At 41.7% G+C, this 23,767-nt stretch overlaps 1 protein-coding gene across 4 annotated transcripts; it reads right to left on the reverse strand.

Moving 5' to 3' along the window:
• Window positions 1-903: 903 nt before the first annotated feature.
• On the reverse strand, window positions 904-23,549 carry YPEL1 (yippee like 1). 4 transcript variants are annotated; one of them, XM_032705455.1, is made up of 6 exons: window positions 16,465-16,482; window positions 15,774-15,835; window positions 13,765-13,852; window positions 7,869-7,912; window positions 6,279-6,387; window positions 904-5,302 (listed from the first exon to the last, which is right to left on the reverse strand). In XM_032705455.1, the coding sequence occupies exons 1-6, from the start codon at window positions 16,465-16,467 to the stop codon at window positions 5,213-5,215; spliced, it is 396 nt and encodes a 131-aa protein (XP_032561346.1). In that variant the 5' UTR covers window positions 16,468-16,482; the 3' UTR covers window positions 904-5,212. The 4 variants fall into 4 exon arrangements, with proteins under 4 accessions (XP_032561346.1, XP_032561348.1, XP_032561349.1 ...); XM_032705457.1 differs by lacking the exons at window positions 13,765-13,852; window positions 15,774-15,835; window positions 16,465-16,482 and adding exons at window positions 18,484-18,766; window positions 23,214-23,549; XM_032705458.1 differs by lacking the exons at window positions 13,765-13,852; window positions 15,774-15,835; window positions 16,465-16,482 and adding exons at window positions 18,484-18,766; window positions 22,074-22,145.
• Window positions 23,550-23,767: the final 218 nt, after the last annotated feature.

The raw sequence follows: 23,767 nt of genomic DNA on the forward strand, positions 1-23,767 counted from the left end.
TCCAAAATTATTCCGGTAACCCAACTGCTGACAGTTGGTGTTTTTATAGTCCCTTTACTACACTAAAATGTAATGGCATGTTACTATGAACATCTCAAATCTGAAAGATACTTCTGTGGTATTTTAATGTTTATTACTTAGATTATATCCATGTCAAAAGTTAGGCTTTTACACTATGAATACCATACACCTCTGATCTCCATTTTATCCCTTTTTTTTTTCAGATCTGGAAAGATCCTTACTTCATGCCCCTAAGACAGCACTTAAATAAAAGAAAGGGTAGCAGGCCATCTTCCACTTTCTCAAGATGGAAATATGCTTGATCTCATCTGAAGAGCATCCCTACCACCCCTTTGTGAGATTAAATGATGGATTACTGGAGAAGCTGAACAAGTGTGCCCTGAATTACTTCTCAGCCTCAGGCAGTCCAGAGGGTCATATTTGATGCACTGACAAGACCAATAATCTGATCAGAGGAATTACAGGAGTTCCTCCCAACCAAAGCAGAATGAACAGAGGGAGTGTCTGTGCCCAGAGTGCTGCTCTGGTCTACAGCTGACCAAGCTAATGCAACAAAAGGCACACCACCCTTCCTTCAGTTCTTCTCAAAGTCAGTTTCGGGGTGTGCAGAGACTGACTCTCACTTCACAGATGTTCCATTATTGGCTCAAAACAGGCAAAACCTCCAAAAGTAGCAACAAAAGTTTCTATATTTTGGACAGATTTGTGAAAGGAAAAAACCCAAAATGTTTCATGGCAGTCTTAAAACCACATAAAATTCAGATTCAACCAATTTAGAAATTCCTAAGAGCAGCTAAGAGCACCGGCTTTTCTCTCTGGCCTTATCAGAGGATGAAGCATAAGAATCTGATGAGGAAGAAAAGACAGCACAAAACCAAGAGGTAACCCAACAAAACAATTGAAAGCTTTTATTGTGATACCTCAAGTAGATACAATATAGTGAAACAACAAATGATGTACAGTATTGCTAGGACAAAACAGCAACACAGCCATGTCACCTGTAAAAGAAAGCATTTTCAAGAGTTTAAGAAACAATGAGGCACAACTCAACTGCCATTTACGACTCATGCTTTAGACCTTAAACCACTTGTAACAGTCCTTTTAAAAGAAACATCTGAAGCATCTGTTCCTTTTCCAGTAAATGTTTGTACTGCTGGTTGGCTTAACACGAGTCTCAATGAAGTCCAATAAAGTGTCCAATGATAATTTGAAGCTTCTATGGAGATAGGTGGAATTTGGTCTGTGAGACTGTAGGTCCCTGCTGTTGCAATCTGACTGCAGAGATGAGCGTGTAGGAGATGTTCAATCATCACTTGGAGGGAAGTAGAAATCCACCAAAAATGGTGCACAGCCTTCGGGAACTCTTGCACTGACACAGCAGTAATAAATACAAATACCAGTTGGTTATGGGCAGTGATGACTTTGTCAGAGCCTCTGAGGCCAGTTTTTATTTCAAAGAAATGTCACAAACTGCATTCCCCCCCTCCCCTGGACCGCGAGCACACGGGCACAGCACTGGACACTGTCAGCACCCCGGGCCTTGCTATGGGAAATTAGGATGGAGCTGTAACGAACTTCCTTCACACAGTTTGCCACTGTGTAGTTTACAATGTGAACAATGTGTATAGTAAGCAAGGGAAATTCATGTTCTGGCCCTTTGAACTGGCAGATAAAATTAAGATTACTGCACTGCTGAAAGCATACAGCAACAGTGGTCAGGTTGATGCCTCAGCAACCCCTCACCAAATTCTGCAGTTTATTTCACAGCAAGTTTGCAACTTAACAGAATTTTTTGAGATGGCAGGGTTGCCTTTTATTAATCAAAAAGTGACCAGCCAAAGAAGAACTCTAGGATTTGGAGGCAGATTCAGCCCTGGAACATCATTGTTAAAGTCGTGACTTTGGACCTAGACAGAGAATGTGTGGTCAGGTTACTAAAGTCACACCAAATTAGGATTAATTACTTTAGGACAGGTGTGGCTTTAGAAGTTCAGTGGAAAAACACTTTCAGTACATGTACATTTTTGCTAGCAAATTCCTATGCATCCCAATGAACATTTCTTCTAAGCCAGCTCATAGTCAGTTCATTTGGTCCAAGAAAGAGCCAGCAAGAATCAAAGGTTCACAACAGCTTTTTGTTACAGTTTATAAAAAACAAAATACAAAATAAATGTTAAGACCAACAATAAAAATAACCAGTACAAGTAACAAAAGTGCTCAAGTTGGAGGGGAAGTAAACTTGCCCAGAGCAAACACATACAAACTTTAAATATAATCTTTAATATATTACAAAAATTGGTTAGAGGGAAAATGCTTTAGTAAAATTTTTTTTTCAAGTAAGTTTATTTTTCTTTTAAATGACTGCTGGAGGGTTCAGTGACCAGACTGACCTTTTCACATCAGCCAGCAGCCATTGCTATCTGGATTCGACTTTCACCAAAACCAATAACAAGAACTCTCTACACCTTAATGTGGGGAGAAAATAATTATCGATGCCGCCAAACAACACAGGAAGAAAATTCACATATTCCCTCAATAGGACGAGCCTCAAGAATTGTTACATGGCAGCAAAAAATAGCAATTCTGTATTAGTTCTGCTCTTTACTTCTTCTAAGCATCCACTCTTCATGACAGACCAAAAAGAATATTGCTTTGTTTTGTTCTCTTAAAGCCATAAGCATCACATATAGATCATTAACTCTATGCCAGCAGTCTGAAGCTCTATGTGCTAAGCACTTGAAGTCCCAACCTTTGGCATCAAAGTTAATTAAGGTTTTGGTGAAAATGTCCAGTTTGAAATATAAATAATGCACTGAAGAAAGAGGTTGAATTTCTAAGAATCAGACTGTGTTACAGACAGCATGAGCTTACAAACAAGAGAGAGCCAAACCCCCAATTTTGGAGAGAAAAATCTGTAATACTTTACATATTCTCTTTAATTTCAGCTATGGAAAAGCAACCATTACTCTTGTCTTCAGTCCAGTGTACTGCCTCAACACATCTGTAGCCAGGCAATAAGAAAAGCCCAAAGAGACACAAACTTCACATAAACGTGTTCACAAGTATCAACACTGCAACAGGACTTTGGAGCCAACACAAGCTTTTTGCTGACAGTTTTAGCGCCTTCTTTGTTGGCAACATACATTACAATGGTGGAAAACAAAATCCCAAGAATTCCAGGTCAAAAAGATCACAAGACAGGCAACACCAAAGCCCATCTTGCATCAACAACATTGTTAAAAATGAGACCTCAAAGCCTGATGTGAACATGAAGTAGTAACGTGTGAGTCACAAAATCCAGGTTGAACATGACTGTACCACCTAAGGTCTCTGGACTGAAACCCAACAGCTTCAACTACTTCTCTAATTCTTACATTTTTAATTCACAGGTATAGATCACTACAACATCTTGAATGTAGTTTAGCCAGCCTGGATCACAGAGAACGTGTGCACGTGGGTGAATGCTCTTCCCATTCCTCCTCTCCACAAAAACACTGGAAAGCTGGTTTTGAAGATCTGTATTGCCTCTACCCATTGGCATAATTTTTCATGTATGACAATTTCTAAAGTGCAGCAGAGTTCAGAAAGCCCATCAGAGATTCCCAAAAGCGGAACAGCAGCAGCAGCACCCGTGACCAGCTTCACAGGTGCCAGTTAAGAATTGTTATTGAGAGAAAAGGATTTTGTATTGCAAGGCTTCTGTACTGTTCAGTGATAGGACTTATGTAGTGTTAAAGGGTTTTTTTCCAAACATCTTTTATCCTCAAGCATTAAAAGGATTCAAATACAAAAAGTCTTCAGAGTCTGTTTAATTTGAAAATTAAGTTAGCAAATTTATGTAGAGCACTTCTTTCACAGTTGCTCAGTTTGCATTACACAGATACCAACAGCTCATATTGTGCATACACTTTCCAGAAGTTTCTCTCATTAACTGATTCCATGAAAGAAACAGCATGAGAACAAAAGAGAAGGTGACTTTCATATAAATTTTTATTATAAAAAGGTACTTGGGGATGATTTAGCCAGCAAACCAGGAAACCCTTTCCCCACCCCCAAATTTTAAAAACTACCTTGCTATTTTATGAAAAAACAAGTCAAACTTCCCTCTTATTCCTTCTCCTTTTCCTACAGGTACTATACTAATTTTCATGTCATAGGCTCTTGCAATTTCTCACAAAAATAAATACTTTTGTTCAAATGTAGCAGAAGCAGAATACTTCAACAAGTTTCCTTGACATCAACCTCTTTGTCCAGTGCATTAGGACTATACAGTTACATGGAACCAGCCATAAAACTTTACTGATGCACAAGTCCCTGTTACTGGCAAAGGTACAGTACCAAAACTTTGTTTTTTCCTAATACAGCAACTAATGTTTTTTTTTCCAAAATAGAAGATGCATATATATTTCTTTTTAATCTAGCAAGTTACAGTTTTATAAATTTCTTATCCAGCAAACTCCTTAGGGAATATGTTGGTCTTAAATGAACATATTCTATAGCATTATTGATTTAAAATCTATGTTATTTCATTAAGATACCAAACCTCTGGCATAACCTGTCCTAACAACTTGAGACCTGCTAACTTCAGTCAGTGCAATTGAAATATTTTCTTTTGAAGTGAGCACTGTACCTTTAACCAATTCACCTAAAAGATGTACATAGGTTGTGGTACACTCAAATTTAAAAAAGAAATTAATAACTACAATACTGCATCCTCTTCACTGCCAAACACATCAGAAATTGCTACATTTAATAAAAAAGCACCCCATCCCGTACATTCTTTCAGACTGCTCAGGTACAGAACTTCTACAGGACCGGAGTGGAGGTGTTTAGGCAAGAAGCATGCACAGCAGAAGGTAGCATTAAAGGCATAGGTCAGAGAGAGATGCTAACCAGTAAAATCCGTTTTCAATTACTGAACTGTTTCTCTAGTCAAGAGAGAGTTTAGAAAAAGGTCATCCAAAATGTTCCAAAACAACTGTTCACACAATAATACACGTACAAAAAGAGGGAACTTACACAAGGAGAAAAGGCAAACATGGCCTGAAATAGCCACTTACACTACACTACTCATTTGTGAGGTTTCAGAGTTCAGTGATATTCTCAGGGCCACTCTAGCCAAGCTCTTCCTTAGTCTTTGTAAAGCCTGTCCCACAGAACAGAGTCCAAACAGAAGGAACAACGTTATGTTTCACTCCCAACCATTGTCTTTTATCATGTGGGCAAGTTCAATGATAAATTTTCCTTCTTTGTATTTCTGACTGCTCTCAAAAGCATGTTCCTGGAAAGAAAGAAAAAAATAATCAAGACCACAGTGAATTAAGCTGGGAAAATTAAGCATTTTAAACAAGCTTGCATTAAAATTACAAACATTACAGGAGACATTACAGCTAACAACCCATGTTGGTTACACTGAGTAGGGAGGGAGGAAGGAGAGGCTGAAAAGCATTGACAAGGAAATAGAAGTAAACTTCTAAGTGGAATCAGCAGATTTACTACACAGCTGATCTTGCTTTGAACTTTCCATGTCCTCTGACTGCATAGGGAATTTTAATGCTTTTTTTAAAGTGAAGATTAGGAAATGGCATGTTATTTGTGTTGTTTCCTTATCCCCAGAAGTAATGAAAAGAGGAAATGGGAACCTCTTCAAAAGATCTCCTCCATATTCATCATCGCAGGGAATGCATTTGGAAAACTTCTAAGATCTGAAGCTATACTGAATCAATGAAAATCCTACATGCAACATTCAGAATCTAACATTTGCAAAACATCAAATTTCCAACACAGCTGCAAGCGTTACAGGAACTGTGCAAGGGCCCGGGTAACTTTTCAAACCACAGCATCAAGTTCACATTAGTTGTAAGCAGTATAAACATGCTCAGTGCCATTTACTGCAATTCATATTTTTCCTGTATGAACCAACTTTTGCAATCCAAGAAATGAAAGACCCACTTTGACAATTTTTTTCATCTGGTTTAGTGCATGTGTGCTTGGTAATCTTGCAAAAAGGTATTACAGAAATGTTAGATACATGTAACAGCACCTATAGCTCATGCTTGATTTCCAGTGCAGAATAAAGTTATTAGCTACTACAGCATTTCTGCAGATGGAAGGAAGCAAAACTATATTACATCCTGATATATACAAAAGCACTGGAGCTAACTCAAACTATCAGTATAGGTGCTACTCAACGGCCTACCCAAATATCTGTGCTTCAACACATAAACATTTATTGAAGATTTAAGTATATTACTTACATATTTCCATCCAAGAGTGGTTTTACAGTTTTCACAATAGATATCTGCTACAGCATGTAAACCTGTCAGAAGAACTCTCTCCTCTGCTGGACCACAGCCCACATTTACCCTGAAAAAAAAAAGGAGAAATTACATTAACTGCATGACTCTGTTCCTTTTCTTTCTGTTCCCCACCTTTTCTCCAGTGGACAAGAAGTTGGTTTTTTGGTGTTGTTTTTTGTTTTTTTTTTTTTTTTTAAAAAGTGCCTGACTTAGTCGATGCTGTAAAAGTAACTTCCTCTGTTACACTGAGCACAAGGACAGGAAGAAAATGAGGGTTTGGGTTTTGTTTTTTTTCAAGTGTCTGCTGGTGTCACTGTCGGTGACACCCACTCACTCCCAGCAGTGAGGAGCTACACAGTTAAACTTTCAGAGAACAGAACACTGGGCAGTAACTGGAGACTTCTCCAACTTCGGGCTTTTCTTCAAAAACAATTTGAGACCTCTGTAATTGAAGTCTGTACCAGTAAATCAGCACCAGCAGCTGAATTTAGAACCAACTCCAAAATAGCAGCAGGGAAAAAGCCTCATAAATATTTCTTTGCTGCACATCAGCAGACTAAGCCATGACGAACAAACAGCAATATCAAACCAAAACATGCCAAGAAGTACTGCACCAAGCTAAGTACTGCACCAAGCCAGGTTTGTCATCAGTGAGAATCCATGCGCAAAACACGAGGCAAGACTAAACCAAGTTTTTAGGTCATTTTAAACAAGAGCAAAATTTTGCTGGTTTTGCTGTTGTATTACCAGCTTCTTACTATTACAACTATAATTCAAGTCCCACATCACCACTGAATGACTACACATAAAAAGAATCTCAAGGACCTATAATCAAATCCTTTGCAGTTAATAGTTCCATTATCCTGCTCAAAAATAGACCAGGAGACGTAACTGCATTACTTTTTCAAAAAGGTGCAACACAAAAAACCGCTGAGAAACAGAGACAAAAATGCAATCCTGCATATTAAAAACTTAAAAAACACCCATTAGCAAATGCAAAGAGGCTTCTATGAAGGGAAGGACGTGCCTAAGATTGCAAATACTGGGCTTGATAAGATCACAGAGACCTTTTGCCTCTAGCACATTTGCAATATTCAAGGTCATTTAAGATGTACCAAGTTTACTGAAACATTAACCTGTAAATGTATCCAACTATCACACTGGGAAATTCTTCTTTAGACTACAGCTGAGTTGTCTAAAGCAAATTTAGAGTCACACAGTATAATCTGACTTCTGGAGTACCTCAGAACAGCAACTTCTACTCAAGACAGTTACCACTACATACACAAAAGGAATTCCACATTAACACCCTTCCCTAATCTTTCAGCTCTTAGCAAAATTACTTAAAATATAAGATAAACTCATGTATGTGCAATGGGATACTTCAGAATTAGCCCAGTAGCTCTTTAATAACTATTGCTAGTGAGTAAAGCCAGTGTTAAAAGGAACAGGGCAAAGTAAAGCTACGTTAATTCCTACTGTTTTCCACTTGGGAAGCATAAAGTTACACTCTGAAAGTAGTGTGCAGAACCATAACAGTATACTCACACAGAATTGAAGAGGTAGGCTCGTCCCTGGCTTCCCTGGAAGGACTGCATTAAAAATAAAAAAACAACAAAAAATGCATACGTTAAAAAAAAGAAGTCCCACCAAACAAAAAAATAAGTTCCAGAAGGGTGTATTAGTAAACATATTGAGGTAATACAGATATAAACTATTGCAGATCAATTACTTTATACCAGTTCTTTAATAGGAAGGCCTGGTCAGCCAAGTCTTCACCTAACTTAGATTTTTAGCAGTGATTTTACATTGTTAAGCACTATTGTTCAAAATTAGACTCCGTAATAAAAACTAAGCATACTTTTTTCCTACCCCTCTGTAAGATACCAATCTCATTTTCCTAGACATCGTTCATGCTAATTAAAATAATCTGCTTTTAACTCAAAGGGAATTATTCCCATCTCTGTCTTCTCCTGCTGCACCCAAAAGATGACTTATTTCAATTTCACTGCATCATTTGATGTAAGAATAGTGAAATTCTGAACCAAGCATAAACCCAGCATACTGTACTCAGGAAACACATCTGATCAGTTTATAAGCTCAGCTTTACTTTAACAAACCAACTGTTATCATAAAATGCCTGAACACAGCCATATGCTTTCAAATCTCTCACATTCCTGAGAGATTATGGACAAAAGATGACTGTTAAGACTTCCTTGGCCAGACCTAAATAAATGTTTTAGTTCAGAGCAGTAGCCCAGTTTTGCATTAAAACCCCTAATCAGCCACGCTCACTGGTTTGGCTCGTGGAGCAGTGTCAGTGCCTGGGAACTGCATCCTTGTTCCTCCCGTGCCCACCGAACCAGCAGCCCCTCTCCCGGGCACTCTGCAATGCCAGGGCAGGCCCAGGGGCCTGGGGCTGGGATCAGATGGTCCTGAGCCACCGAGGCCCCGGGAGAACCCTGAGCAGAGCAGGCCCAGCCACGGGGAGAACATTCAAGGGGTATGTCAAACCCATCGCTCCTTCCAGCTGCTGCTTTGTTCCTTCTATTGGATCACTTGATAATTTACACACGCCCATTATTTCCCATTCAAACAGGATCACACTGAAATGGAGTTTTTCTTTTTTCTCTCTTCCATACTGAATTTCATTTTAAAAAATCCCTAAACTGCTTTAATTTCCTTTTTTCCAGTCTTTCCCTTCCCTAACCCACTTTCCAAGAAAATTAATGATTTTATTCATGCTGCAGAGATAGTACAACTGTCTTTAAGAATCCTCACAGTTCTAGTGTTGAAGATCACAGAACAACTTTTCAGAAGCCTACATTAGATCAACTTGGAAGGTTTTTAGAAGAAAAATCTCACCTTCAATATTTTTGAATGGTTTTAGTAACATCAGGCATGGAACTGTAGGTAAAAGGACCTTTCTACAACGGATTCTATTTCTGACATGTATTTAGTTATATCATTACAAGTAATTCGAAATCATTATGTATTTTGCCAGTCTAACAACTAGGAACACAACAGCAATAATCTTTTGTCTCTTATGTACTTACATAGAACAGTTTGGGGAAAAAAAAAAATACGTAAAAGGAAAATGTGTATAAATCAACACTCTTTGATCAACATTAACCAGTAAAGATAAATGCAATAAAGAGTGGCAAAAGAAGTCCATGACTGGACTACTCTAGGTAGCACTGGTGGCACTGTAGTTACATACAGCCCTTAGCTACTCCTAAAATCTTACATTAGGATGAAAAATTCTACTTAACAGTTTACAGTGCTAATATTTTATTATTTTAGCAATCATTTAAAACAATTATTGACAGAACATATTACTGTTCTCTGTAACCACTTCAAAGGAGGGCAAAGTGGGCTCAGTCTCCTCTCCCAAGTAACAAGTGACAGGACAAGAGGAAATGGCCTCAAGTTGTACCTGAGGAGGTTTAGATTGGATAAGGAAACATTTCTTCACTGAAAGGGTTTCAAGCACTGGAATGGGCTGCCCAAGGCAGTGCTGGAGTCATCACCATCCCTGGAGGTATTTAAAAGATGTGTAGATCTGGCACCTGGAGACATGATGTGGTGGACCTGGCACTGCTGGGTTTATGGTCGGACTCAATGACCTTATAGGTCTTTTCTAACCTAAATGACACTAAGGAGGTTCTGTCTAGAGCAGAGACAAAAGAAAAGGTACTGTCTCTACTCGCCAGAATTGCAACTCTTATTTTTCACAAGGCAGTGAAAAACACACAGGCTGTGTAGAGTGAAAGCTGAAACTTCAGAGGGTACTGACCCCGAAAGGGGAGACTTGGTTGAACAGTCTGAACAGCTCCACCTGAAAGTGAGGAATGCCTCTAATTTATGCCTTTAAAACAAACAAACAAAACCCCACCACTAGTTCAGTTCTCCTGAGATACTTAAACACCCATCACAAAACTGGCAGAGTGGTGCAGACCTACAGCCTGCAGTTTCTACAGAATAACTAGGATTAGAGGCAGTAACTAAGCAGAGAATGCTTACTGCAGATGAAACCAAAAACTATTCAGATATATACTCTCAAAAACTGCTCATTAACAAATGAGTAACTAGCTTGAGTAAACTACACATTAATCTAAAGAAAACTACAGTTGTGCAACCCCAAAATTTAAGAAAAAGCAAAGGACAGATGTTAAAAATCCTCTTATTCATTAAGAAGCAAACTTAAAACTAGAACTTCCCTGTTTCATCTACTTGAAATTATGAAAAAGAACTTTCAAAGCCATGATGACCCTAACACTTGGTTAAGCTACTGTAAAAATTCTTAATTTTTTTTTAAAAGCTGCAGCCATTTCCCCTTGCTTTAAAAAGTCCATGTTGTGAATTAAAATTCACAAATCCTCTTTCAAACTGCACCAAGAAATCTTCTCTCCTATTAATCATGTGTTAGTTTCTCTATTTACATGTAATTAATTACACATGCCAATCACATACAAATGAATGTGGTGGGTTGTTGGGGTTTTTTTGTCTGGTCCTACACAATCACTTTTTAAACTACTTACATGCCATACCTGAAGCTCCCCAGCAGGCTGGGAAAGAAAAAACTCCAGAACAAACCAACAGTCAGGAGTCTTTCCAAACTATCTTATGCAATTATTTGTGCGAAGGTTATGTTTAGTCTTGACTTAGTATCACTTAATAAAAGCTCTCTTTTGACCCTGCTTTTCTCAAAATTAAGCAGAGGGCAGTAAAAGGATGCCAGGAATAGCACAAAAAGCAGCTCTTCCCCTCTCTTGTTTCATAAGCTGAAAAAAAATTCTAGCCAAATGTAATAAGAAGAGCAGGTTGGAAAGCACTGCTTTAATTGTTCTTTTCTCCTGATATATTTTTAAAGATGACTTGGCTTTTCTTGCATCCTTTACTTTGTTGCCCTAAATATGCTGTACTGCCCTAGGCTTATTTCCCCTCAGAAAGGGTCATCTTTGTTACCTTCTATTTTTGGGATTATCAGGGTAGAGCAGAGGGAGAAGCAACACAGAACCTTTTCTGTGATTTTAGAAAGAAAATCTGTTCACAAACACAACCTTCTCTTACGTCCTGTTCCCAGAGACTGACTGATTATTTGGATATTATCTTTTCTTACCTATGCACATGTTTAGAGACCATATATTGTATTTACATGCCACAGAACACTTGTTTCTTTGCCCAGCTGCAAAGACAAGTTCCTCCACATTTGGCAGAACAAACATCACCTATGCAAACACAAACTTCTACTTTGCAAGATTTGTTCAGCACTTCCAAGATCACTGGCACTGTACATAAATCATCAGTAAACCAGAACATTCTATTCAAACTGAGTCTTAAATATGTGTCTTACCAGTAGAGAGGAATTAGATGTGGCAAGTGTGATCAACTGCCATCAATAATCACTCACAGCAACCAGGATCTTTACTCAGAAGCTGGACAATTTATCAGTTCAACTAACCCTTGCAGTTAAAATTTAAAATTGCTTTAAGGCTGTTTTTTCATGGTCCTCAATTAATAATATTGGATTGATTTATGAGTTAATTTATTCCTTAGAAAATCCACATCTTTGACTAGCTCTTCCATTTATACAGAAAGATCTACAAGATCCATCATGTTTTCTTGTTTCAGCACAGCTGAAAGTATCTAGAATGCCTCACTGAGTCAGCAAAAATGTTCAACTGTGCTTAGGAATCACACTAAGGTCGAATGCAAGAAGAGTTTGGAACTATGGTCTTTTCCAAATCACCTGAGAGACCTCTGTCAATATATTTTGTAGCAAAGAAGCTTTATACATGTTTCACTTACACACTAATACACACCTGCAGATCTAGATTTGATCTGTGCTCCTCAGTTAAACCCATCCTTCCCTCTAACACCAGGATTAGCTGTTTTACCCAGGAGAAAAGGAAGCACCAGTCAAGCAGAACATGTATTTACTGCCCTAAGGCACAGCTCAAGGCATGGGTGGGGGAAGGGGTCCTACTGAAAAGCTTATATCATTTATTATTCCCCACAGATGGGACTGGATTGCATGGCTAGAGATCACGCCCCACATCCACAGGAACTGCCATCTTAGCATGTATTAAGAGTAGGACAGGCATTATTCTGAGCAAGTCACAGTGTCATCAACAGCATCTCCTCACGCAGTTTGCAAGTCACTCATAACACAGAACAGGAATTTTAAAGAATGAAAATGAAGAAAGTCCATAGGTTTTTGTTCAGTTTCATTTTCCTGAGTTTCATTTCATTAGCTGAAGTTCCCTCTAGAAGCTAAGATAGAGCAACCTGAATTAGTATTCTGAACAAATAAGCACGTTGGAGAAGTACAGAAAACAGTGTTTGTAGGGGCAGTATCATTAAGGTAAACCAGCAACACACACGAGTGCTCTGATGTCTGAAATTACCTTCTCAGCAAGATGCATCAGAGGCCGTAAGAACATCCTCTCACTTCAAGATTTGCAAAATTAGTTCAGAAAATTGAATTCAACATAAGCTACAGACAAAAAAAATAATCAGAGGGAAAAAAATGTGTTCCATTTGGTACTTCTCTCAGTCCCAACTCCTCAATAATGCAGACAGAAATAATGCTGCTCAGCTACTTCCTAGGCAAGTTCTCAAAGACTCCATGATAAGTATTAAAAAATAAATGTAAAGGGTATTTCCATTCAATTACTTACTGATTTCAATGCAGTAAGAAAATTCAATACATAGAGAATAACCTTAAAAAATCCCACCCCAAAAACCACATGCCTGCAAATCTGGCAACTGATATTTCCTCAGAGTGAAAACTTTGTCAGGCAGGACAAGTTATCTCGACCTATACAGCATCTTGAATGGATTTCAGAAATAATTATGTCAAAACACCCATAGAGTAGAACACTCCCCTTGTACTTTCCAGCTCCTTTAAGCCTTCAAATCTATTCTTGGATGTTTTCCAAAGATTGCTTCTCTTTCAAAAACTAGATTCTTCCCCCAAAAGAAAAAAACAGAACCCAAAAAACCTAGAAACTTCTTGGAGAAAATAATTATCACCAGAATATTTATGAAATTAGGCAGGGAACAAAAATGACCTTCAAGCACACAGTGGGCCCAATTATCTTTCCAAATACCCATTATATCATAAGCACAGGAGAATTATCAAATTGAACCAAGCTAAGCATAGCATATTTACTTAAAGACAACAAACCCTTTAAAAAAAATTCCTCTTGAACTCATCAGTTAAACAGCAGAGGACAAAACCACAGATTGCCAAGCAAGGCTAAAAATGTTTTAGCATCTATTTAGGCTGAAGACTCTCCCTTCTCATCAATAATAGAAGAGCAGCCCATACTGAATGCCTTGGAGAACTACATTTAACCACCAAGATCGTTCTTTCCCACAAGGTACAAGGATTTCCCAGTGCAGTCAATGACAATTACGTATGTATATACGTATATACCTTTATGTAGAACTTGTTCTTGAAAATATTGACACATCTAGTCTTGTCTGTGACTTCATATGACTTTTCCCCCCTCTGGTCAGATATGCTTTGCAATGAACAAGACAGAAGAAAGTGACAGTATTTATACAGGCATCTGTACAAAGTAATCCAAATTTTCTTCCATTCCCAGCATCAAGGCACACTGTAAGATGATTCAAGTCTTTCAGTCAGGTCAACCTTGAGTAACAAAGCATCATCCTTTGCAGTATATCCATTAGGTTCCAAGACTTCTCTTAAGTATTTGTATTTCTTTGTAATTTGCTGAATCACACCTGAACTTCTACACAATTATTGGAACTGAATAGCTCCAAACCCCTCTCAAGTGCTTCAAGTAACATTTGCCTCCTATAAAATTATCTACTGCTAATAATGACTGCACATTGGCTACTACTTACAAACAACTCAGAAGAAAGCTCTATCAGTTAAGCCTCTCACAAAACTTACTCCAGAAAGGGTTTAAGAGCAGCAAACATGTAACATTTTGTACAGGCCACACAAGTGGCAACCACCCCTGTACTTCAAGGAGTCTGGTAGAAATTTTCTCTTAAAACTTAATTACACTGTTTTTTTAAAAATAATTATTATTAACATATCACTTTTTCCATGCTATTTGAACATTTAAAATCCAGTAGGTGCCTCCTATGGCATCAGTTTTTTGCCTTGCTCTTTACTGAGACTGGTGGTTGTTTGCTCAGTTTACTTCTCTTCTGGGCCTGTGGTGACAGTAGGATATGATTCTAAGAAATATCCATTTACTTTTTAAAGAAATAAAAAAAAGCTGTAGATTCTTTCCTGTCCTCTGAATGTTCCCCAGTGTAGTGAAGAACAGCATACTCCTTCTCATAGTACTTTTAAAATATTTTAATATCCACTTTGAAGTCTTCACCAAAGAAACAGGAAATCCATCACTTACAGACTTGTTAGCAACGCAAAGCAGTCGTGTCTAACGTGTACCAGCACAACCTCAAAATTTCACTTAATTAAAAGTCATCTACAGTTTATTAGTTCTCTTATTGTGTATGTATCCTTCAAATCAATGGTTTCCTCAAGATAGCTGGAATTTATAAATGATTATGGCAGCTGTTCATACATGTGTGCATGTGTGTCCAGCTGTACAGACTAATGTTTGACATAACCTCTATGGCCAATGACCTAATCTCAACCAGCCTTCTTCCCATTCCTCCTCTTCCCCAGGTTCCTCCCTAGTGGCAGAAAACGAGATTATAGAGTGAAAACATCTGGAAATGTATGCTCTAACCACCACTATCCAAGCTGATTTCAACACTGGGCAACACAGAGTCCTTTCATAGCTGCAGAGAAAATTAAAACCACCAATAACGCTGAGTTCACCTGTGCAGGTAACACACTTTTGTCCTGTCTCATTAGTTTGTGTTCTTATTCCTAAACCATTGCAAGGACTCTTGGTTGCCACTTCATGATCAGCAAGGGCACAAGAAAAAAAAAGGGAGCTTCATGATTAATTCCAAGGCAAGAAAGAGATCCTGCTGCTCCAACAGAACAGAAACAGAGCGAAAAGGTGATTTGTGTATGCTGCCATCCATGGCAGACAACTGGCATTAACAGTTCTCAAAAGCAGAACTGCAAATCTGTATTGAAGTCTGATATTCTGAGGATCAGAATCAAAGGGATGATTGACAGACATATGGACCAATGTTTAAGAGAAACACCACTCGTTTCACAGCACAGCTTATCTTTTCATCTTCAAGTTGGAAACACCTCAGTGTCAGGTATAATAAATCCTTATACATCAAAGCACATTAGAAAGCTACTTGGAGCTGCTTTAAATTAAAAGTGCACCGTGTGTTTTGTTTCATTTTCCCTGATCACACAGAAGGAAGCAAGTCACCATGCACACGGGAAACACAGGGTGGAGAACAACCTCCAAAGGAAGCAGCCACAGCCAGGCATTAAATAAATACTGTTTGCCTTTATCTGCTGCACAGTACCTGTGGCACCAGGGGTCTGGAGTGAAAGTGTAGAGGAAGCACTTGGAAGAAAGTGAGACAATCTGCAACCAAAAATTGTATTTAGTGAGTGTAACACTGAGATTTAGGTTTTAACTAGGCCCTCAAAATAAGGCAGCGGGAAGGAAATCAGGTTGAATAGTTCAACTCTGCTCCATCAGTAAATCCAAACCAGCCCAGGAACCACACCATTCTTAGTTAACTTCAGATTGTACAGAAATGACTTGCTACACATCAGGTTGGTTTATGTTTTTGTTTGGAGTTTTTCTGGCTTGGGTTTCCCCCCCTGTGGCTGGGTAGTTACATCATCCTAGATATGTTCATATAAATAAAAAAACCCTTAATCTCTCATTAACCCAAGTTCATTGCACATAATATATCTCAATGAAGGCACTTCGAGAGAAGTTCAGAAAAAAGATTCATAATAAATCAAATTTTATTTCCACCCACCACCCCCAGGCCAGCAGTACTTATTTTTAATGATCCAAGTGTATCTACTGCTTTGCAGTTGTTTCCATCAGAAGAACTTCTCCAATGTTGGAATATATATAAATTCAGCCTAAGGAAGGTGGGTTTTTCAAAGCTATGTCCCAAATACAAGTACAATGAGAAATGTTCTTTTTTATTTTACAAACATACAAAAAGATACACCTCACATTTAAATCTATCTCACCATACAGATTTAGACAATAAAATATGGTCAAGAAATCTTGATAAAATACGGATCAGCTGTCAAATAAGCATATGGTCAATCTGAAAGTACAAAGACTTTTGTAAGGTGTCTTCACCAACAATTAAAGAAGCCAGAAATAAAGCAGAATGCACCTCTAACACTCTTCCCAACACCATCAGAAACAACTTCGAAGTAATTATTTGTATTTACTAGACAGATTTTTTTTTAAGAGTTCTCTGTGTTTTCTTTGAATTGAAAATTTTTTAATGTTTGAAATTACTTATGAAGCTGTAAAATGAACACATGATTTGCTTAACATATTAAAAATATTCTGCTGATCAACATTCCCAAGGCCTTGGGACTGGCTCATGTGGCAACTGTGGCATCTTAGTTGACATGCAAAAATCTAAGTTCACAAAGAGAAGAGCTCCTTATTAAGTCTGTGTGCTTGGATTGCATTTTCTCAATTAATACATCTCAAAAGACACAGCAAGCAAGGTCTCCTTCTTCCCATAGGTATCTACAGCCTGAAGTTCAGGAAAGATTGACCCCTCCCAGTACTTTTTGGCCCAGAATGCGTAGTGAATAATGAAGCTATGAATGTTTGCAATTTATAATCCAGTGTTGCAAAAAGGCCTCTTATACTCAAATGCTGAAATCAACATGGAAAAAAATTAAATTTAAGAGCATTCACATTTCTCTTAGTTTTGCTGACCATAAAACAAAGCAAGATCAATCACAATAAAATGAGAAACTTTCTTCAGGTTAATAAAAGTTAAGCAAGTCCTCACTTGCAACTTCTTCACATAATTCTATGTATGTAGCTCGCTCACTGTTTCACATTTGATGTGTCACATTTGCAGTTCCATGCCTCAATACATGTACTAAGTTGAGGGAAAGAATTGAGGGACAAAAGACTGAAGGCAGAGCAGGAGTAAGCATGCACCAAACAGTAACACTGCCAAGAACAGACACCAATTTTACTGTTTGAATCAAGAACTTGTCTTGAGATCTAAATTAAAAATAGTAGTAACACAGGAAAAAACTGTATGGGGAATCCCCATTATTGCCTGATAACCCTCTAAGGGATAAGCAAGCAGGTATACTACCTCCTCACCCAAAGAAAACCTAAATTCAGAAGTAGCAGCATTCTCAACCCTTTCCATCTCTTCAGCACTGGAAAGCAGCATCGCCTTAGTGCTGCTGAATACACGAACAGGCAGGAGCAAGAGATAACATCTTTAGTGGCAAACCCTTTAGAATTAACTTTATTTGACAAAACAGATATATAGAAAACAATTTGTATTAATAGGTTTGAAAAGCAACTGAAGTATTTTCTCCAGAACACCAGTAAGAGTAAATTAATCAGGAGCTTGTTTGAAGCAAAGAATGAACCAGTCTGTCTAGTATTTATCCCAAACTTCAAGTTTTCCTACATATATAATACATCACAAGTCTTGGTTTCTTCTGGCAACAGGTAAGAAGGGCAGGCCTCACCTGTTTCTAGGATTCACCTATCCTCTAAGCTTAAGTTCAGACAGTCCAACTAGTTTGAACTGCTCTGGCTAATCATATTCCTTAGGAACTGGTATACAGCAGAAGTGTGTTTACAGATTCCATAACAGAAGTGGGACATTCTAGAAACAGCCAGTTTTGTGACCATCAGTCCAACAGAGTCAAAAATAATCTCTATCTGGCATAACCATAATGAGAATAATTTCCCTACCCAGAGATCCATGTTTTCTTCTGACAGTTTTCCTTAGCAGACTTTTCAGATAGGATAGCTCACAAATAGTACCCACCTGACAGCAGACCAAGGCTGTTAACATGGGGAACATATTAGATCAACCTTTATGTCACATTCAGAAGTTTCCAGAATATATCCAGTTCTCAGTACACAACCCAGGGAAGACAGAGTGAAGTATGCATCAATATGCATCCCTTATCTACTGGGAGCAGTGACTCAGTGATAACCATTTTGGTTAAGAAATAATTCAGGTCTCTAAAGAAACCACTTGCCTTGGAGATCAGTTCATCGTGATTGGCGAGATGGGCTCTGCAGTGGATACAGCTGTAGGTTCGGTGACAGTTTGGCAGGTAAGCCTGGAACGTTTTTGATTTTGTCATTTTTACCATCTCTGCTGGTGGCTCCTCACTCAGCTCAGGGCTGGCACTTGAAGAATTACAACTTTGCTGAACTCGCTGACAAAAGAAACACTGGAATATGCAAGCAAAAGCCGTTGTTGTTCTGGAGTGTGTGTGGCACTTTCCACACAAATGACAGAAGAGAAACAGTCACAACCTGCAGGTGAAAAGAGCAGAACAATTAGCAGCTTACAACAACGCCAGAGTTAACTTGTTATTCAACAACTCCAGCCATAAAGCAAAGTGTTATTTGGAGCAAATCCTTGGCTGCACTAGGGGCCCCTTTTTCTAAGAAGCTGTGCAGTTCAAGTTCCATTCAACACAGCGACAAGCAGCTCTGTTCCACTAACAGCTTCTACTCCACCACACTTCTGATGAGGGAGGAGACTTAACAGTTCACCAAGAAACACAAGCACTTTCTACCTTATACCAGGTATTCTCTTTAAGACATCCATGCAGAAAATTACAGCAAAAGGGCAGGGAATGAGACAAAGTTAATTGTCCCTGAAGTTCCAGTGGTCAGTTCCAATATAGCATCTTGGAGAATACTTGCTCTGTCCAACAGTAAACATACAAGATATATTTGCACTTCAGTTTTCAGCAAAATCTTGCAGTAAGATTAAAGCACCCGGCTTAAGTCAAAACCCAACTAAGATGCTGCCTATTCAGGGATCCATGTCTATTCCTCTTTCAAGCACAATTATGCCTTTAGGCAAAGACCTTCTTGACTCATGTCCTGATCAAAGCTAATTAGGAACTTCCTCAAGGTACCAGAATAGTCTTAATAGATGCTACAAAAGTCACAGTCAGATACTAAAAGCTAAATTCTGCACAGAGAACACCCATTCTTAATTTTTAATGCTCAGAGTGCATTTTAGAGGCAGTACAGAGTGTGCCAGACCCTCCCGCTAGGCTGGAAAGCAAATCTCTTTGGTTTGCCTGAAAACTACAGATTCCAAATACTCATAACAACACCTACTGATCTGTCAGAGGCCTGCAGTTCCTGTGCTATGTGCATCAAGCTAATGAGCAATGCAAACACAAAACACTGCCCGGTCACTTATGTCATCAGCTATCAGGTGACTGACAGAGTAGATCAATAGCACAAACACAGAAATGAGAGCCCATATAAGGAATTTACAGTATCTCGAGCTAGCTAAGCATGCAAAGCAATTATTACAGTTGTAAACTGTGTGCAGGGCAGCAGCTAGCCACTCTTCTAGCAGTCAGATACAAGTAATACAACTAGAGCAGATAATGAAAGCCACATAAATTAAAGATGGTTTACAGGAAGCAGTCACTGTGCTTCAAAAGAAGTCTTGAGAAAGTAATCTGTACAGCAGGCCTAGCACATGAGACAGCCACAGCAAAATTTAAAGGGTTTGCTTTAGTTGTTTTTAATCCTAAGCAGATGATAACAGGAGAGAAACTTGAACTACTGAAGGACTTGCTACAAGAAAATTTCTTACACAAAGAATTGCAAGGCAGAGATAAGCCACAAAGAAGATGTAGCAGAACAAAGGCAGTCAAAGAAATGAAGCAACAATGGAATAAACTGCCATCCAATTGCACATCTACACATCAGAATGATTGGGCTTTGTCACCGAAAAGAAAACACATTTGATAAGGGATATATTAATATGCTTGAAGTATTCACCCATTTGGCATGAAGAGCAGAACTTAAATAGTAACACTAATTTAAACAAATATTATATACTTCGTGTCCCAAGATAATTTAATTACAACTGCAAAGAGAAGAATGATTACATTATTTGGAGAAAACAGCTTACTTTTGGAGAACAGCTAGTAGTCACAGTAAGTCATTTATTAGAAGTAAGAGATTATAGGAGGAAGATTACCTAAGAACATGAGGTTCCTGTTAAATTCTCCATCTGAACACTTACTGTTAGATACAGATCCTATTTAGGTTCATATAAATGGACAAAACCAGAGTCATAGAATCAACTGGGCTGGAAAAGACCTCCAAGATCATCAGGTCCAACCCTTGATCCAACTCCACCACAGTTACCAGACCATCGCACTGATGCCACCTCCAGGGACAGTGAATCCACCACCTCCCCAGGCAGCCCATTCCAATACCTGATCGCTCTCTGTAAAAAATTTCTTTCTAATATCCAACCTAAACCTCCCCTGGCAGAGCTTGAGACTGAGCCCTCTTGTCCTACTGCTGGTTCCTGGGAGAAGAGACAGACACCCACCTGGCTCCCCCCTCCTGTCAGTGAGTTGCAGAGAGTTGGGAGGTCTCCCCTGAGCCTCCTCTTCTCCAGGCTGAACAGCCCCAGCTCCCTCAGCCTCTCCTCACAGCACTTGTGCTCCAGTCCCTTCCCCAGCCTCGTTGCTCTCCTCTGGACCTGCTCCAGCCCCTCAATGTCCTTCCTGAACTGAGGGCCCAGAGCTGGACACAGCACTCCAGGGGTGGCCTCACCAGTGCTGAGAACAGGGGAAGAATCACTTCCCTGCTCCTGCTGCCACACTGTTCCTGATCCAAGCCAGGATCCATTGGCCCTCTTGGCCACCTGGGCACACTCTGGCTCCTGTTCAGCTTCCTGTCCATCCCCACTCCCAGCTCCCTTCGTACCTGGCTGCTCTCCAGCCACTCTGTCCCAGCCTGGAGCTGCCGGGGGTTGTTGTGGCCAAAGGGCAGGACCTGGCACTTGGCCTGGTTGAACCTCATCCCCTTGGAATCAGCCCCTGGATCCAGCCTGTCCAGGTCCCTCTGCAGAGCCCTCCTGCCTTCCAGCTGATCAACACCTCCCCACAACTTGGTGTCATCTGCAAATTTGCTAATGGTACACTTGATCCTCTCATCTAGATCATCAAGATAGTAAATATCATAAAGGTAGTAAACAGAACTGGCCCAACACTGATCCCTGGGGGACACCACTAGTGACTGGCCATCAACTGGATGCAGCACCATTCCCTACCACTCTCTCAGGGTTTCAGAATGAAAGGCACCACATGCAAACATGTCTTGACTTCGGTTTAAACCCCTTTCATCTGTAACTGAAACACAAGTTCAATCCTTGCAAAAGTTCAGTAGGTGTTGATGTGGCACTTGGGGACATGGGTTAGTCGTGGCCTTGGCAGCGCTGGCTTAATGATCGTAACCTTAACGATTCTACGATCCTAAGAATTCCAAATCTCATTTGACAAAACTGTATTTGATTCAAAAAGGCAACTGTGTTCGATACACACCCTAAGAACAGAGACTTGCTGCTTTGTGCTGTTAAAGGCAAAATTCAAACCAAACCATTTCTCAGCTTCCTCTAAAAACGGCGAATAAACCCAGTTTCACTTCCCCCTGAGAGTTAGGAGCAGTTCCACAGCTGCTGTCCATTACTCTATGGAGAACAGCGTAAAAGCCTGAAATAACTATTTACTTCTTAATTTTCTGACCACTACACAGTGGTCCTTGCCCACGATCTACGTGTGTTCGCACCTACCAGTCCAGCGCCCACGGGCACTTCCGGGCGCACCGGCTGCACCGGGCACTCCGACCCCCGCGCTCCTCCTGGGGCCGCCCCGAAGGTGCCCCCGGAGCCGGGTCCCCCCGAAGGTGCCCCCGGTGCGCGGCCCTGTCCCGCCGCGTGACGTCACCGGGGAGGTGCGCGGGGCAGCCAATGGGGCGGGGGCGGCCCCGCCCCGCGCGAGGCCCGGATGTGTAAACAAACACCCCGATAAGTGTGGCGGGGCCGGGGGGGACACCCCGCACGGGCCCCGCTGTGCCCACAGTGGGGCGGGCCCGGCACCGGCCGGGAAACAGCGGCTTCCTGCTGCGTGCGGGGAGAGGGAAAACGTGTCGGAAATCGGCCTCCCCGCGTCGTTCCTTCTGCGTTTAAAGAAAGGAACGACGCGAAATAAGCTTAACGAGTCTTGGGCAGCTGCACAAAGCCGGACGCGGCCGGTGCGCGCGCTCTCGCTAACCTGCGGTGCGATTGCTCCAGCAGTGGAAGGCTCACAAAGTTAGAAGACTGAGCCACGGGAGCCTCACTGTCACCTCAGGTACCGGGAAACAGCAGGAGAGAAGAAGCGCGGAGAAAGTTACCGGCTGGCACTCCGTCCCCCCGCCGGGCGGGTGCCGCTGCCCGTGCGCCTTTCAGCCGTTTCCTCTCACGCCGGAGCACGAAACTGCCGTGCGGGTGACGCCGCCGCCTTTTCTCCCTCCACCCCCGCAGCGATTCCCGCAGGACAGCGGCTCGTAGTCCCCCGCTCCAGCCACCGGGCTCCGTGCGGGGACACACCGCGCCCGGCCACGCCTCCGGGCGGGGGGGAGCGCGGGGAGTCCGCACGTTACCCCTGCCCGCCGAGCTCAGCCTCGCCCCCCCTCAATTTGTAAACCGCCCCCACCCGCCCCGTGCCGAGGAGGCTGCGGGCAGACAGCGCTGCCGTCATTTCCAGGCGCTATAACTAGCGCCCGAGTCTCCTCCCGCCACGAAGTTGCCTCGGCGGCCCCGCGCACCCGCCAGACCTCGGCCCCCCGGCCGGAGGGCAGCTCGGGGCTCTCTGGCAGCCGCCCACCCGCCCCAAACAATAAATCCCAGCGCAAGGGAGATCGGCCGCTCCTCGCCCGCCTCGGTACTCACCGCTACGCCGGCTCCGCTCCCAGCCCGGGCTATGAGCAGCCCCCGGGCCCCTCTCCTCAGGGGGCACGGGCAGGAGGGAGGCGGGACCCCCGGTGCTCGCGCGGCGGTCAGCGCCGGGCCCTCACCTTCAAACAAAGAGGGAGGTTTGGGGGGGGACACGACGGCTTCCCTCGCCTCGAAGGTACCGTCTCGGCGGTGGCCGCCGGGCGGGTCATAGACGGGGGCCGGGCGCGCGTGTGCCGCGCCGAGGGCCGAGGGGCGGCGAGGCATCGTGCCGTGCCGAGCCCTGCCGAGCCCCGCGCTCCCGCCGCCGCCGCCTTTGTTTTGCTTTGCCCGGCCCGGGGGCGCAGCGCCCGTTAAACCCCACCCCCCGCCGCCCCAGCCAATCGCCGCGCGGCCCCGCGCGCGCGTGCCCCTCGCGCCCGGTCCCGCCCCTTTCTCCGGGCTTTGTGGAAGAGGGAACCGGGCTCGGTGGGCGTGGCGAGGGGTTGGTTGGCCACGCCCCGCCGGCCGTTGCGCGCGCGGCGGGGCGGCGCGTGCAGCTGGGCGCGTGC

Source organism: Chiroxiphia lanceolata, chromosome 18 (assembly GCF_009829145.1).
Source record: "Chiroxiphia lanceolata isolate bChiLan1 chromosome 18, bChiLan1.pri, whole genome shotgun sequence".
NCBI lineage: Eukaryota > Metazoa > Chordata > Aves > Passeriformes > Pipridae > Chiroxiphia > Chiroxiphia lanceolata.

Bases quoted from the DNA above. Each gene is read 5' to 3' on its own strand.
- YPEL1 (XM_032705455.1), bottom strand. The intron at 13,853-15,773 runs GTACTGTGCAGC...TTCATTGCAAAG, and splicing joins CCAGACCCCTGGTGCCACAG to CATATCTGACCAGAGGGGGG. The intron at 7,913-13,764 runs GTATATACGTAT...TTTTTAATGCAG, and splicing joins AGAACAAGTTCTACATAAAG to TCCTTCCAGGGAAGCCAGGG.